Source organism: Coturnix japonica, chromosome 23 (genome assembly GCF_001577835.2).
Source record: "Coturnix japonica isolate 7356 chromosome 23, Coturnix japonica 2.1, whole genome shotgun sequence".
NCBI lineage: Eukaryota > Metazoa > Chordata > Aves > Galliformes > Phasianidae > Coturnix > Coturnix japonica.
Genome location: NC_029538.1, coordinates 2,110,157 through 2,126,634, shown reverse-complemented (window position 1 = coordinate 2,126,634; position 16,478 = coordinate 2,110,157). Strand labels below are relative to the sequence as shown.

Here is a 16,478-nt window from a genome sequence, read left to right as displayed (position 1 = left end):
TTAAAACGGAGCTGAATGTTTCATTTCTTCAGCCTTTTGTGCCGAGGAGGTTTTTAAAGAGGCTTTTTTAATTGCACAAAGGTTTAAATTAGAATTGCCCAGGTTGGAAAAGACCTCAAAGATCAAGTCCAACCAGTTTAACCATAGTACCATAATGTAGGCTGGCAGAACAAACGTTTGCACTGCTGACTTCCAAAGGGCTGCAGGTGATTTGGAGGGTGGGTTGGATGGATGGGAGATAAAACTGCATCAGGCATGAGCAGAGTGAGCAGAATGAACCTAATATTGTGGAGCCTGGAAAGACAAAGTGCTTCTGAAAGGCTTTTTGTTGAGGTTTCCTGCCATTTGGTGCAGCTGATGAGAAGAAACAAGGACACAGGACCCACAGGGCAGTACAAGCATTAAGGTTTCATTATTTCCAGCACGGATATTGCCTTATGGGATAAACCTGGAGCCCCACCAGGGCTGTAACCTGTACCACCAGGGGTTCAATCCTTACCATAGCAGTGTTACTCAGAGCTGCTGGAGGTTCCCATGATGGAATATCATCCCCATCTCTTTGCTGCTGAGGTTCCCCATTTTGCTGCCTCCTTCAGCACCGTTCGCACTCACTATCTGGCCCTGGCCGTGTCCTTATCTCTGTGTGGTCACAGCTGTCAGCACAGCCCTGTGGGGCCTATTGCAGCCAATGTGAGGGTGGGAAACAGCACTATGGGCACAGCCGCGTTCTCACCTCAAGGCCTGCGCTCTGACTGCAGCCACGTATGCAACCGTAGCTCAGTACTGAGACAACAGACCCCGTATGCATCGGCTCTACGGGAAGGGGGGAAAAAAGGGGCGAGAATCCATTTCTATTAGATCCCAGTCGAAGAAGCTGAGCTGCCACAGAGCGCTGCGCCAGACGGAAGGCCCTGTGGAAACCTCCGGCTCCAACCGGCTCCAACCGCCTCCAACCGCCTCCAACCGCCTCCAACCGCCTCCAACCGCCTCCAACCGCCTCCAACCGCCTCCAACCGCCTGGCGTTGCGTCGTTACGTCACTTAGCGTCCCATTGCGTAACGTAACGTCACGCCGTGGCGCTGTGCTCCCCCCCTTTAAGCCCCGCCCCCGATGCGCGGAGCGGCGGCGCGTTGGAGTTGGTCCCGCAGTCTCATAGTCCCGTAGTCCGGTACCGGGATGGACGCGCTGCGCTCGGCGGGTCGCGCTCTGCTGCGCAGCCCCAGCGCCACCAAACCGCCCTGGGCCGCCGGCCGCCATCACAGTGAGAGCCCTTCAACTCCCCTTTCCCCTCTCCCTCCTTCCCCCGTCCCGCACCGCGCGGTTCGGGCCCGGTTCTGCCCCCGGGCTCGGGGTGGGGGGCGCTGCGGGTCGGGTCGGGATCAGCGCTACGTTCCGGGGCTGTACGGAGCGCACGATGGGGAGGCGGCTGCAGGGCTGGAGCCAACTTGATGGCTGCTCCCATCCCTGCCCCGCTCTGTACGGGCCGGATGCACGAGGTGAGGCAGAAAAGCCCGTTCTGAGCCGGGCTGTGGGGCTGCACTATGGGGTAACACTCAACCTGCTGCATTACAGCTTGTGTGTGCTGTAATGGGGCCGAGCAGCACCTGCCTGTCAGCGCACACCTCCCTGTATCGCAGCATGGAGGTTCCTTCTGAGTCACCCCGCACTGCAGGACGGGGCTGTGACACTCCACTAATGCCTCATGAAATCCAGCATGGCAGGACAGATGGGTCGCAGGCGACAAAATGCAGTGCCCACCCAGCAAGCTCTTCTTGTCTGTATGGAACTCTGAGGGCTTCTTTCTTGCTTTGTTAGAGCTCCCGGAGAACTGGACCGATACCCGAGAGACGCTGCTGGAAGGGGTGCTGTTCAGCCTCAAGTACCTGGGCATGACGCTGGTGGAGCAGCCGAAGGGTGAGGAGCTGTCTGCTGCTGCTGTCAAAAGGATCGTGGCCACCGTGAGTATCTGCGGCTGCAGAACAGGCCCACGTCACCTCCTGTCATTGGGGTTATTTTAGAAGCTGCAGATCTGAAGGCAAAGGGTTCCACCTGCAGGCTTGGGGAGCATCAGGGCTGCGGGTTTCACCTTCTGGAGGTGAGCAGGGCATCCCTGCTGTATCTGGCGCTGCAGGTAGTAATGCAGGGCTGTGCTGGGAAGCCTTTCAGGCCAGGGTTGTGCTGCAGGAAGCTGTTGGTGTGTCTGGGTTCTGGTGCTGCTTGATAAGCTTGGCTGACCCTGGATGTGGAGGAAAGCTGTGACCTGGGAACATCAGGCTCTCTTCATGGAAGATAGACACAGTGCTCTGAGAGCTGCCAGCACGTGACCGAGCTCTGGGCCTGGGCCTGGTTTGCATTTTTGAGCTTTCTTTCCCAGGATTTGGAGAACTGAGAGGGAGAAGGAAGCAGGGTGATTTACTCCATGGAATCACAGGATGGTCTGGGTTGAAAGGGACTGCAGTGATCATCTATTTTCACCCCCCCGCTAAGTGCAGGGTCACCAACCAGCAGACCAGGCTGCCCAGAGCCACATCCAGCCTGGAATTCTCAAGCAGTGCAACCACTCATCATGCAAGAGGGGCCAATTTTCAGCTGTCCTATAATAGAGCCTCCCCAGTGCCCCTGCTCGCTGGGCTGTCCAAATAAAATGAATGTTTCTTTAAGCCATTATAACTCTGAATGAGTCAGAGACCCAATGGTGCCGTTAACTGCCATAGGACGCAATGGAGTGGTGAACTGTGCTGGGTAACAACGGATCCTTTCCTGACTTATGCTGAGCTGTAAGGGAAGGGAGTGCTCTCATGAGATGGGAGATGCTGGCAGAGCCCTTTGTGTCTGCTCTGACAGAGTGAGAATGGAGCCTTTAAATAAATGCCCCAGGGCTGAGCCCACCCCTGGGGGCAGGACTCACCATCAGCTGATCTGGACGCAGCTCTGGTGACCCTCCCATTGGTTCAGGTTTTTGGGCTGCAATGAGACAGATATTTCTTAGGAGAGATCAGCAATAAGCTGTGTGTAGCCTGACTCCTGAAAGCAGGGTAATAAATAAGAGAAAGTGCTACTTGAGTCATTACTTTTTAAGCTTGCATCCTGTCCGTGGTACAGAGGGTGCTTTGCTGCTTGAACAGGATGTGGTAGTGCATCTCGGAGCTGGCTGCCTGGGATCCCACATCCTGCAGGGCTGCCCTGCCCTCAGCACAGCTTCTATCAGGGTTGGTGCCTTCTGTTGTGCTGGTATAGCTTTGGATATCTCTACTTAAAGCCTGTAACTTCCCCCTCCCTCTTTTCCTTCCAAAGGCAAAAGCAAGTGGAAAGAAACTGCAGAAAGTTACACTGAAAGTGTCGCCCAGAGGGATTGTGCTAAATGACAGTGGAACTAACGAGCTGATTGAGAACGTCTCCATATACAGGTGTGTTATGGGACAGCCTGCTCTGAGCCCTCCTCTCTGCCCATGTCCAGTCTGTGCTGGCATCTGAGCTCTGACCTCCACTTGGGCCTGAGCTGACATCTCTCTGGCCATCACATCTTAAAGCAAAGCAACGTGGTTGCTAAATTTAAGACAAATAGATGTCTCCTGTGTTAAATGTGTCCAGCAGCGGGGTAAGGAAAGATGTAATCCTGAATGTTTTGTGTGGGCACGCTGCTGATCCGTAGCCAAGCACCCCGTGGCCACGTGTGGCTTGGCTGAAGAAATGCTGAAGCAGGTAAGGGCAGGAGGTGGATGTGAGGATGGTTGGAGCATTGCTGAACAGATGAGGACGCAGGCTCTGGGGCTGGCTGCTGCACGCCCTGCTTTTTGCCTCTAATGTGTTTACATCACTCTGACAAAGAGCAGGGCTTAGGCAGCTGCTGAGACCTAATACCAGTGTGGGAGGGGAGGGTGAGACTGGATTATCCCATATTCAATCCTGGATTTTGTAAGTATATTTTCAAAGAGTACCCGGTTGGAGTCAGATGCAGGCCTGGAGGAGCAGAGCTAAGTCCAGATCTGTCCCTTCCCATCACTTCTATCCATTCTCCTTTCACTCGTCACACGCTCCACTTTCTGTCCTTCATTCTTCATGTGCTGTGCCACTGTGCTAAATGTAACGTGGGGAGCTCTGGGCTGGGGCACTCTATAGAAGGACTATTAACTTACTTGCTTACTAAGCATTGACTGCGGCCACCTCCCACAGAGATGAAACTACTGCTTAAGAGTGGAGCTGAGTGAAGCAGCCCTGAGCATGATGGCACCAAAACCAATATTGCTGCATGGTGTAAAACCTCATGTGAGCAGAGCTGTGGGCTTCAAATGTTCAGAAGGTTTGCAGGAAAACAGCCACCTGTCTGTGCAGGTGACCTTTCATAGCTTGTGTCACTATTCATAGAAGAGCGGTGATGCTTCTTTGAGGGTAAATGGGAGAAAGGAGTAATTTCCAAGTGCCTCTCTAATCCAGAGCACAGCTCAGCTCTATACAACACAACACGGGTTGTTGAGCAGAGGTGTCCTCACATACAGTGAGAAACTAATGCAGTGTAAAGAAATACAGAATGTGTCTTTTTAAGTCTCAGAATCTGCTGGGAACTGAGATATTCCTGTCCCTTCCCTGCAAAGTCTTTGGGGCAGTAAAAACATGAGCTGAAAAGGTGACGCCAGGCAATAGGAGAACTTTGGTGAAAGTGTTCTATTTATTTGTTGAGTTTTCTCTCTCCAGTATTACCTGTTAGATCTGCTGCATGCTCAGGGAAGAGGCTTTGCTTGCTGCTAGCTCCTGCCTCCTTACTCTAAATGTCCAGGGCTGCTCCAGCCAGTGCTTACTGCCTTCAGACAAAGTGCTTGGTCCCAAAGCTTCTGGTCCAGAAGGTCCCTGGGAGATGGCAGTGGCTGGTGACAAGGGACGTGCTGCCCTGCAGAAGGGAGCTGAGCTCTTGGTCTCAACAAGATCTCCCCAAACTGTTCAGCCTGTTGCTCTCTCAGAGCTTTCTTGAGCGTTCTGGAGTAAGCCCCGCTGGGGGACTGGGAGGGATGCACCTGTAGCAGGGATGTTCCCACAAGGGATGCTGAGCCTCCTTTGGTCAGGGCTCATCTTCAGTCAGGGCTCTTGCAGCACCCCATGCATCTGCTGCTGTAGGTCTCAAGGCCTGAATTTCAGCCTTTCTGACAGCTTCTGCTTCAGTTTCCTGCCCTGATTCAAGAAAGCACATGGGAACCTCAAGAACAAGTCCTTTTCTCTCTTTGTAAGCTTGTTCTCTAAGGAAAAACGTCCAGTCTCTGAAGGCAGAGCATTTGTTAGGGGCAGTCCCAGACTGCTACAGCGCAGAGTCTTCACTTGCCTTCTTGAACCTATCCTTTTCTGGCAAGGTGAAATGCTTTCCGTTCTCTCCTACCTCTGTGCCACATGCACAGTTCGTGCTGTGTTGTGGCTGGCTGCAAAGTGGCCAGCAGTTGTACTGAGCATCTCTTGCAGTTAAACCAGTGGCATTAACTCCTCTGTCGCCTCGAAGCTGGGTAATGCTCTTGTGCTCCCTCTGCCTTCCCTGCTTGGCCGTGCTGCTCAAAGACCTGGTGCAGGAGCAGGTTTTGGACAGGTTGGTTGATCTGTGAGTGCAGTGCCCCAGACAAGACGTTTCATTCTGTCTTTCAGGATATCCTACTGCACGGCAGACAAGATCCACGATAAAGTGTTTGCCTACATTGCCCAGAACCAGCTCAATGAGAACCTGGAGTGCCATGCCTTCCTTTGTACCAAACGGAAAATGGTCAGTTCAGAGGAAGAAATGGGGATGTGGCTTTAGGAGGAGGAAGCAGAGGGGCTGCAATATCAGCTTTGCACATAGTTGTAGTGAAGGAGGGTTCTTCCTCATCCAAAGACCATGGCAGGGCACCCACTGCTCTAATGCAGTGCTACCACCTGTTTGCAGGCAGTTAATGGCTGCCCATGGACAAGCAGTTGGTCTCCAGAGGGACCCAGCACTGCTGTGGAGCAGACGCAGGGAGGAGGGAGGCAGAACTCAAGGCTGGATTCAGCTAGTCTCACTCAGACAGAAAAGCCCTTCTGCCCCCAGGATCTGGGGCTGGGGTGAGAGCAATTGACCTGAAATCCTCCTGCCTTGCTGCAGTCCCAGGTTCTGGGATTCTTTTCCCTGCTCAGCAGCTACTTCCTAGACCTGCCGGAGTCTGGCTGTGCTGCTCTCTGGAGAGGCAGGTGAGGGGGTCCCTGAGGAGGCTGGTAGCCTGGGGCTGCCTTGGTGATGGGAAGCATTTAGCCAGTGGCATAAGGCTTACCATGCTGTTTTCTTTGAAACCAGTCTCTGTCCTGCTTTAAACCTTGTTCTGGGATTTTTTTCCTGCTGATTCAGTGCATCTTGAGGAGGGAAGGCTCTCAGTTGAGCAAGGATCCAGCATTTTGCAAGCTAGCAGGGGAGAGAAGTGGGTCAATGTGCACTGTCTCCACATAGCGACAAGGGGAAAGCCCTCAGGGATCTCAAGTAGAGCAAGATCTGGCAATAAATGGCAGAGGTGGGATAGATCAGACCCTTTGGCCCCAGCAGTCCTTCCTCTGGAGGGACCTGTTGGGCCTGAGCAATGAGCCTAGATCTGCTCCCTTGCTAGCAGGGAAGCAACATCCCAAGAAGCTGCAGGAGCTGTTCCTTTTGGTGCAATCCAGAGTAGCAACCCCTGGGACCTTGTGAGCATCTGTCTCTGGCAAGCCAATGGCACGACTTGTGCCCAGTTCTTTGTTTCTTTCTGTAAGGAGGCAATAATGGAAGCTACAAGTTGTAGCTCCCATCTGTAGCCTGTTCTTCTGTCCTTGCATGGTGAAGATAAACCTTGCTCTGCAAATTGAAATGTAACTCTCTCCAGTTGTGAAGGACTTACCTTGGTGGTACATCAGCTCAATACTTCCTTCCAAAATGAAGTTCTCCAAGACCTTTTCAGGCAAAAACCAGAAATACTTTTCTTCTTTGTCTGTAAAATGCATGGAGGTCGTGCTGGTGAGGTGTTGTCCTGCTCCCAGACCAGTGACTGCCCCTTCCCCAGGGCAGGGTCCTTGAACATACGCGTTGCTAGCAGTCAACAGCATTATAATTAGTCTGTATTTTTAGTTCATGAGTAATTCTCAACAGTAGCTGGGTCTATTAAACTGGATTCAGATGTGACAGCTTAAATTGTAAACAGCTGTGAGGAGTTTCATACTTAATTACCATATTTACGTTTTTCCCATAAAACATTTGCACTTTGATGAAAGATGTAAATAGCTCTGACATTCAAATGAGCTCTCCTGTCTTGCAAGGCTTAAGTGGCTCACATAGGTTTGCTGTGACTCCTCTCTTCCTCCCATGCTGGAGCACGTGGCTTCTGGGAGGAGTTTGTTCTTCAGTGCTCCCCCCTCAACCCACAGGGGGCTGTGTGTGGGTTACACTCCAGGATCTGGGTTTGCTTGGGTTGTAACTTCATAAACTTATGCCTCAAGGCTCGTACAGCATTCCAGCCTTGCTGTGTTACTTGCTATCTCCTTGCACTTTAAGCTGCCAGTGAGATCTGCCTTCTCCTAATGAAACTGGCAATTATGTCACTATTTATATATCTCAAGCAGTGTGGGTTATTTAAGGTATGCTTGGTTGCTGTGTTGTTTTTTTTTTCCTAAATGCTACTCAGGTTCCCAGCTGAGGGAGGAATGAAGGGACTGAAGGTGAAGGTATCCTGCTGCAGCCCTGGCTGTGTGCGTGTCCAGCTCAAGGCCGTTCCAAAGCAAACCTGAATTACTGCTTTAAGCCTGTATGGCTCCAGCTTAGCTTGGGGGAAGGGGGAAGATCTCACTTTGCCTTTTGCCTGCTGCTCTCAGAGTGTTCTCATGCACGTGGACTGGCACAGTGCTGAGGTGGGATGGGTGGACATCCTTCCCTGGCTCTGGCGTGTCCTGCTGACAGCGGTGTGGTCCGGGCTGTTTGGGTGTTGAGTCCCTTGGCAGTGTTGGTTGTTCTGGTGGGTGATGCTCTGCAGTGGGTGTTGCACAGCCTGGCCCTGTAGCAGGGAGCCACGAGCACAAGCCTGCAGCCGTGCAGCGGTTGTGTTTGTTGAGATTGTATTTAGGTGTGGGATGCATGACGAGCTGTGCGCCCTGTGGTTGGGAGGGGCTTTTCTCTCTTTGCTTGTCAGCTGGATGCCTCTGACAGCCATCTCCCTGCCTCCTCCATCTTGCTGTTACAGCTAAAGACATGTCTCCAATGGGCTCCATGTCCTACATAGAGAAAATCGCTGTTTCCATCAATATTTTGTCACCCCTCCACAGCCAGGCAGTGGGGGAGTGCACGGAGCGGAGGACTGGTTGGATCCACGTTAATGTCAATTTGCAAAGCAGAACCCCATCTACTAACGTGTTGCTTAACCACTCTCATTTCAGGCCCAGGCAGTCACCCTCACTGTAGCTCAGGCATTCAAAATAGCATTTGAGTTCTGGCAAGCCTCCAAGGAAGGTGAGTTTTATTCCTTTTCCTACTCTTCACATGAAAGTTCAAGGAATGACTTTGGGTTTTTCCAGCTCCTGATTTCAAGGCTGCTGTTAAGGTTGGTCCAATCTCTGGCATGATTTAAAGCATCATCCATCTCTAGACAGCCTTGTAAATCAGGCTGAATTTTGGCTGTGCTCCTTTCTTGTAAGTGGGGTTTGGAGAGCTGAGTGCTTCTCTGTAGTACCTCAGACCCCACCACTGTGGATATTTTTGCTTTTACTTTCCAGCAGATTATAAAACACACTCAGACCTGGGCTGCTCTGGGCAGAAGTGGCCTGTCGTAGCTCTCCTTGCAAAAGGCATGTGCTCTGCAGGCAGTGATGGGGTTTCCTTCTTTTGCAGAGAAGGAGAAACGGGAAAGGTCCATCTTGGAAGGAGAAGGGGTGAGCAGCCCAAACTCAGCTGCCCCTGCTTGCCCTGATGCACGTAAGTCACAACCAGCAGCAAAGGTTTTCTTCAGCTTTGGGGATGGGAAGCAGCCTAATGTCTGTGGGTTTTTTCCTGCATGGGCATTTTCCTAGGAGGGCTTTGATCAATAAGAAGCAAACACTTTGGTTGTAGCAGAGATGTTGCCCTGGACTCAGTGTCTGCCTGCCAGATCTTTCTATCTTCCCTTTAAGTATCTCTTACATCCCTTTGTACGCAGCTGCTGTCACCCCAAATCTGTTTACTTTTGCCTGAGGCAAATTGGCTGTAATGTCTTTACAAACTTTGCGTGGGTCCTCACATGCTAAGTTTAATTTGGGGTTTGTGTTGGACCTGAAGGACTTGCTGTTCTATTGGCTGCGTGAAAATAAAACAAATGGTAAAAGCTCTCATAGCTCAGTGTCTGGCCAGGGGTCCTCTGAAAAGCTATAGATGTATAGCCAGGGAGAAATGGGACAAAAGGCTAATCTCCCTTCTGTGCTGGCCTCGGAGATAAGAGGATTTGACACAGAGGAAAATAGCATTAAACTGGGCTTAATCCCAGACTGGAGCATCTCATTCTTTCATATGAAGGCCCAGGACTGGAGGAATCTGTCACAAATGGTGGCAGATCAGAACAAATGAGGTCCAAGGCTGCAAGTGGTATAGAAATGGGCTCTCTTGTCTCCCTGGCCACATGCTGATGCTTTGCAGCTGGGGCATTTCTGCATCTGCCCATATCACCGGGTTATGGGGGGTGATTGAAAGCTTCCCTGAAAGAACATAGCCTATGGTACAACAGTGGCCATCAGGCTATGAACTGCTCTTTACCCTGTGAATTCCCCTTCATCCTATGGAATAAAGATGCCTCTTTGCAAGATGCTGAATTGATGCCATGAGCTGAGCTGAGGATGTTGCCCAGGTTCCCACCCTGTGGTTGCTGTTCCCAGCCCAGCCCTGGGCTATGAAGCTTTGGGGTGGGATGTCTCAGCTTTGCCATAGTCTGACCATTACCCATTTGGGATGTAAGCACATACCCAAGAGCCTTCCCTGATGGCTGGTGGAGGGACAAGCTGACTGACTCCCCTGCATCCCTGTTCGGGGGTCTTTGGTGCCTGATAGGAGCATCTTGAATTATGTGGGTGGAAACCAGTATGAATGCAGCTTTTCCACACTAAAATTCAGGGCTGTGCTGAAAGGAATTCACTGCCTCCCCCTGACTTCTCCCCTCAAGGGAAAGCAATTGCTGCAGAAAAGGCTTGGTTTTATGTTTGTGCCTCATTCCCTCTCTCCTCTGTTCACAGCTGCAGCCACAGGGAACTTGGTGGATTTAGAAGATCCTGCCAAATTGCTCCTCACCAGCAGTGAAAACCCCACACATTTAGATAACAGCATGTTTGGGCCCAGCTCCTCTGTAAATAACAACGTGGTGTGGGTAAGTTTGCCCAGGGCACCACAGAATCTGCTGAGCTGGCAGGGAGTGATGCTACCTCAATCCTTGTGTGCTCCAGGTCTTCTTTTGGTGCCCTCTCTTGGACAAGACCCTTTGGGAGCTCTTGGGCAGCTGAGCTGCTTATTAAGTATCTCAGACTTGCCTAAGCGAGCTGGGTTTTGGTGTCCTACTAGAAATGATTGCTTAGTTTGTGAGTCCTTGTTGGGATCAGCAAATAAATTAAAGCAATTGCAAACCACTGTGAAAAAATGCTACTGTCAGATAATTGAATATTATTTACTCTTGCATAGTGTTTCTCAATGGTTTGTCACTTAAATGAGAGACTGCCTAACTATCCTGTCCAGGGGGAAAAAACACTATGCTGATGGCTTTTGTTTACTGCTCACTAAAACCAGGTTGTGTTAATGTTTGTTATTAATCTTAGTTTTACCTCATTCCTGTTTGTAACTGTCTTGTTTGTGTGAACATGGATGGCTTCTCTAAAATGTCCAGAGTCATCTGGCTCAGCTGTTTCATGGACCAGTAATAGAAAAGTAACGATCTAGGTGATGTATCTGGGTGTGCATCCATGGGGGAGTTTCTTGCACACCAAAATGCTGCATCACCAACAAGGCAGGGGCTGATCTTGGAACCTCCACCATCCCCAGCCTGTGACCTGGGCCCTGCCATGTTTTCTCTCTGGATACACACTGTTAATATTTGGGAGCTGAATGATAATGGCCTTTGCATAGCGCCTGTTTCTTGAATCTGCCAGGTCTGAGCCTGAGGCTTTTCAGGTTAAACCTGAAGATCAGTTCCAAAGCCTGCAGGCTTATCAGCAGTCTCTGATCCTCCCTTCTTGCAGAGTTCTCATATTTTACTTATTACATCACCTGCCAATGCATCATAAAATTTTGGGCATAGTCAAGTCTGCCCGTAGCAAAGCCCTCTCAAAGGACCATGTTCCTGCACAGGAAACCTTTCTCCCCTGATCAATTCAAAAGCTTTCCCTGGGAACCCTTCAAAGAACAGATCAGAGAAAAAAGGATCACAGAGTTGTTTTCAGACAACACAGGTCCAGCCCTTTGCTGGTGCACTGTTGCTTTCCAAGTTCTTGATCCAGAAAAGCCCTGGGGAGTGCCCAAAACATCTTGCTGAGCTCTGTCCAGATTCATCCTCCTGGCAAAAACCTACAGCGTGTGCCAGTTGCATGGCAGGAGCTGAGGGCAACGGCTCCCTTTGCTTGGTGCTAAGTTGCTGCCTATCAGCTCTGCCCAAAATGTTTTTCCTGCATAAAGAGCAGACAGATGCTTTCAGTCAAAACAATATCTTATGCTTTGCATTGAAAGCAGAGCAGGCTGGGGTTGGTGGAGGGCTCAGCATGCAGATGCTTTGGAACCAGTTCTCAGCTTGGAGCATGGTGGCAATTTTCAAGCAAGGAGCTGGGGGGCGTTGGCTTCTTTAGAGGGGTCTGGCTGGCCCAGATGGGAATTTGTTTCATCTAATAGGCCAGATCCAGCGTGTACAGCCAGCAAGGTAGTATTAGGCTGGTCTGGGGACAGTGAGAAAGATACAATCCCCTCCTCTGTCCCAGAGCTGCAAGGAGAGTGCAGCATCCCCAGCCTAAGTCCTGAGACCTGCTCTGAGCAAGCCTGGACTGCTCAGAATTACTTCTTTTTATGCCATAGCTTGCGTGGAGAGTGAGATAAAGCTTGCTTAAGGAGGCAAATTGCTGATAGGAGCATTGCTTTGGGCACTCAGAGGTCCGTATATACATTTTTGTCTGCTGTGCTGAAGTGTGGAGCCAGATCTCTAAATACACTTTTGTGCATTCCCTTAGCAACTACTTTTCTCTCTTTTTATCTCTTTGAAAAAGGAAATGGATGATGATCTCGACGAGGCATTTTCAAGGTAATTCTAATAACACCCTTTACAAGTTCACACCACTGGGGACTAGCCCAGGGGGGCCTGTGTTTTTTAATAATGCTTCTAATCTAATCAGCTGTCATGATCTGACCTAGGCAGCAAGCCCCATCAGTACCTCAACTCTTAATTGAAAGATAGGCTTTGCGGCTGGCTGATAAGCCATATATTTTGACAGCCTTTTAAGGATGAAGAGAGACTGTGTGTGATAGGAAATCTAATTCCCTGAGCAGCCAGCATGTCCACCCTTGCTTTTCAGAGATGTTTGAAGCAGATTGTTTCAAGCCCCTGTGATAGTTGTGGCAGTGCTTGGTCCCAGCTTCTGGTATGGGGATCTTTACTCTTTACTCTCCTCCCTCTGTGAGATTTGGCCAAATCCTGGTACCTTGGTCTTATCTTTCCCCAAACCAACAGCAAAATGCTGTAGGCAGCATGCTCCCTCCCTGACGAATCATGTTGTATTGGTGCCTGTTGCAGCTTGGTCACATCAAGGCAACACTGATGCACTAGTTTTGAACTGATGTACCTGAGCACATCCAGACTTTAAGGCTATAAAGCCATGTGGTTTAATTCACTTTCTAGTCCAGATTAAGATTTGCCCTTGGGGGGTCTGCCACCAAGCAATCCAGCAATGTTAAACAAATCCATTTTCTTTCAGGTGAGTTACCCTCTCTGCCCCTCGTGCAAGCAGGCTTGTAGAGGGTGACAGGCACATGGCCAAGTGAAAAAACTGCTTGCTTAGCCCTAAGGAAATGGAGCTCTCTGTCATGTTCATGTTTTGGGAATGATTTACAGCTTCCATTTCCACGGCAACCCTGTCCCAAGACCTGATCTGTAAAGGGACTGCTTGATGTTGACGTAATGTCATCAGTTTTCTCAGCTTTGTTCCTTGCTCTGCTTAACTAAAGTGTTGGCTGCAGGCTTTTGCACTGCTGGACATGGAGCCGTCACATTACCCTTGGCCTTTGGGTAAGGCAGTATTACTGAGTCATTGCAGTGAGGCTGCTCCTTTGGTCAACGCAGCCTTTATGCTGAGATAAGATCCCATTTAGTGATGCAGCCTCCAGGAAGTGCTCAGAGGAGGAAAAAAAGCACTGTTGTGTCACAGTGTGAATGTATGGGATGTGCAGACTGCAGATTCCCTGGATTTAGGGTGATGCTAGGATGAACAAGCAGAAAAGCTGCAACAAACCTGAGAGAGCTGCAAATGTTGTCATCTCTTCCCTTGTTGAATTACTTCTTTCAGTTGGAGGACTTTGAAGTTTGGCTTCGGCATTACAGTTGTGTCAAGCATCCGAGCTATGAACTACATGCATTTGTGTTCTTACTTTTTGTTTTTCTCCCCTCTTAGGCTTGCTCAGTCAAGAACAAACCCTTACGTTCTCGACACAGGACTGACGGCTCAAGACATCCAGAGTGCAGAAATGCTCTCGTCTGTAGATTGGAATAAAATAGATTCAAATACAGGCGAGAAAGATGACCTGTTCATGTTCTGAAGTCAGATTCATCTAACAGCTGTTAACAGAATAACCACTAAAAGTCTGTGGACTAAATCGTGCTCTTCCAGGTGCTGTATACAAGGGATTCTTCTGAGGGGTCTTCACCAAGTCAGATGAAGTTACAGCACAGCTTAGACCAAAGTTTTAGACATCTAACGTGGATTGTTTTTTACCTTACTTTTATCTAAACTATGAGATGCTCCTGAAGGTATTTATTCATAGCTGTTACCGTTTACATATATTACTGAAAGGCGTGTAGAGCATCTGCAGTATCAGGTGGCAATATGCCATCAGTAGTGCCTGCTCCTCCCTGACAAATACTATGCAACACCAAAGCATACATATTGTATACACATTTCTAGACAAAGGTCTGCAGATGGAAATGCAGATGAAAGCACAACCACTGATTCTTGAACAACATGACACCTGCCTAGGCTGAGGGGAGGAGAGTTGCAGCAGCTGCTATCAGTGCTGAAAGAGGTAGCACAGATCTTGCTTTTGTTGTGAATGTGATACTCTCAGTTGTCAATCACCCGTACATGTTCTGGCTTTTCCTTTGCCAGCTTCTTGAGTGAATTGACACTTCTTATCCAAAGACTGTATAAGTTTTGCACTTTAAAACTTGAGCTGAAAGTAATGGTCCAAAATGGCAAAGTAAGCAGTGCCTGTAACTTCTCTTCAGAAGCTCCTTCCCTCCCCACCCCCAAAAAGAAACCGTGGTGCTGCAGCTGTATCAAAACTGACTGCTCACATTCGTTGTTTCTGTTATGACTTGAAATACCAAGGCTCAGTTGCATGGTCGGTTTAAAAGCAAAAAACAGCAGGCAGTAATAATCTGTTTTTCTAAAGTGCGTTGGAAGTTGCAGGTTGTGTAGCACAATAGATCTGTGTTCTGAGCTGTGCTAAGTGGATTTGGCTGTGCATGCCTTTTGACAGTCTCAGAAACATTTGGTAGTTGCCTGCTCAATAGACTCGAAAGGAATTGGATTAGGTAAGACCAATACCTGTATGTTTAATGAGCAGAAGGTGCCCCTGTCAGTGGTGCTCCACTCCTTCCTCCAACAGCTGTATCTCCCATGAGGCTTGGGAAGCTGTTTTCATCTGCTCCTGGAATTTAAACAAAGTAATGGAGGTATAAAGCTTATGCCAATTAAAAGATTAAGTTTAATGATTCTTAATAGTCGCACTGACAGTTTGCAGTGTTTGTGGCCTTCTGTGAAGTATACTAAGCTGTTTTATAGATTTGTAACTCGGAACTTTGTTTTGAAACACTAATTCATTCCCCAGACAGCTCTTTGTAACTCCTAAGGCTGCTTGCAAACAAACAAACAAAGATCTTGGTCAGCTATAGGAATTTCTTAGGAAACAGCTCAATGGCACTGAGATCTGATTTTTTTGCCTGTTACCCCGATGAGGTGTTGATGACTTGTGAAGCCAACTCATCACATCTCTTAATAACGTTGCAGATAAACAGGCAACAAGGTCTGTGTTCAGAGCAGTCCTCAAAGCACTGTGCCCCTGACTTGATATCACGTGGAGCATCAGTCTCTTGTGATTGAGGGAGTTACTCCAAGTCTGCCCTTTCTGCAGAGCTAGGGATGTGGACCCATTGCAGAAGCAATGCTAAGAGAACAGAAGTGGTAGCAAACGAGTTGTGCTGAGCTCTGGGGAGTGCTCATCTCGCTAAGAAGGAAATGGTGTTGCAGGAATGGACTGTGGGGCTTTCTCTGTACGACGATATTCTTTTATTTTCTAGAGTTTCGAGGAGCATACGCTGATATACACAGTGCTATATATGTATGTAGATATTTTTTAAGAAAAAAAAAAGAATGTATGGAGAAAAATAAAAGCTCTACCTTTTTTTATTATTACTATTATTATTACTTTGAATGTTTGTGCTGGTTTGACTTCACTTCTTTACCCTGGCATCTTTAATGCGTAGAAAACTTTGTATTTCTAGCTGGTTGGGTTTTCTTTCTCCCTTGGTGCGTAGCAGTGAGCAACTGGAAACAACTGGAGAAGGGGAGCTTGTTTGCAGGGCCATCCATGCAGAAGGACGTCGGTGGTTACACATGAAATAGCGTATTTTGCTGCTGGATGTGGCTGTTTTGAAATGAGCTCTGGGTGATCCTGTGCCCTTGGGGCTTTCAGCCACTCTGCAAGCTGAAATGCAGGTTTCCCACTCTGTGCTTCTGAAGGTTGTTTCTCTTTCCAGCCATCACCATCAGCACTTTCATCCCTAACTAAAACTCCAGTCTCAAGCAGTGTGAAAGGAAAGCATCCCAGGATGAAGTTTTGTCACTGCCTGCAATCAGCAAAGAAACGCCCTCTCCCCGCAAATCACAGGGGCGGTTTCTAATAATCCTATTTCTGGTCATGCCACTCCAGCCCCCTTTTTTTTATGCAAGGATGCTTTGCCGGAGCTACTTGTACCATTGTGTTTCCATGTTCCTAACAGCCTCCCCAGCCCCCAAACTTGCTTCTTCTCAGTTCTTGCCTCAAACAAAACCCTCCTTCTGTTGAGCAGCGTGAATTTGAGCGTGACATTTCAGCAGCAGGGCCGTCACTTGGCTGTCGCCTGCACTGCACGCTCAGAGCGTGAGCCCCAGCCAGAGCCATGCACAAAAAGAAGTGTAACAGCATTAAGATGTGGCAAATTTATCACTTCTGGGTGCTGTCACAGCACGAGCATAAAACTTGACAGTAAAAAATAAAACAATTTTGTGGC

The 16,478-nt window shown here is 49.0% G+C and overlaps 1 protein-coding gene across 2 annotated transcripts; it reads left to right on the top strand.

Annotated features, from left to right (window-relative positions):
* The first annotated feature begins 1,071 nt into the window (after positions 1-1,071).
* Positions 1,072-15,630, top strand: LDLRAP1 (low density lipoprotein receptor adaptor protein 1). 2 transcript variants are annotated; one of them, XM_015883372.2, is made up of 9 exons: positions 1,072-1,261; positions 1,816-1,958; positions 3,295-3,407; positions 5,623-5,737; positions 8,383-8,455; positions 8,834-8,917; positions 10,201-10,331; positions 12,205-12,239; positions 13,603-15,630. In XM_015883372.2, the coding sequence occupies exons 1-9, from the start codon at positions 1,177-1,179 to the stop codon at positions 13,745-13,747; spliced, it is 924 nt and encodes a 307-aa protein (XP_015738858.1). In that variant the 5' UTR covers positions 1,072-1,176; the 3' UTR covers positions 13,748-15,630. The 2 variants fall into 2 exon arrangements, with proteins under 2 accessions (XP_015738858.1, XP_015738859.1); XM_015883373.2 differs by lacking the exon at positions 12,205-12,239.
* The last annotated feature ends 848 nt before the right edge of the window (positions 15,631-16,478 follow it).

What these genes read in the sequence shown, in the direction of transcription:
- LDLRAP1 (XM_015883372.2), top strand. Translation starts at nt 1,177, where the DNA reads ATGGACGCGCTGCGCTCGGCGGGTCGCGCTCTGCTGCGCAGCCCCAGC. An exon ending in CCCTGCTTGCCCTGATGCAC is followed by an intron (nt 8,918 to 10,200) that starts GTAAGTCACAAC and finishes CTCTGTTCACAG; the next exon opens with CTGCAGCCACAGGGAACTTG. An exon ending in CTCGACGAGGCATTTTCAAG is followed by an intron (nt 12,240 to 13,602) that starts GTAATTCTAATA and finishes CTCCCCTCTTAG; the next exon opens with GCTTGCTCAGTCAAGAACAA.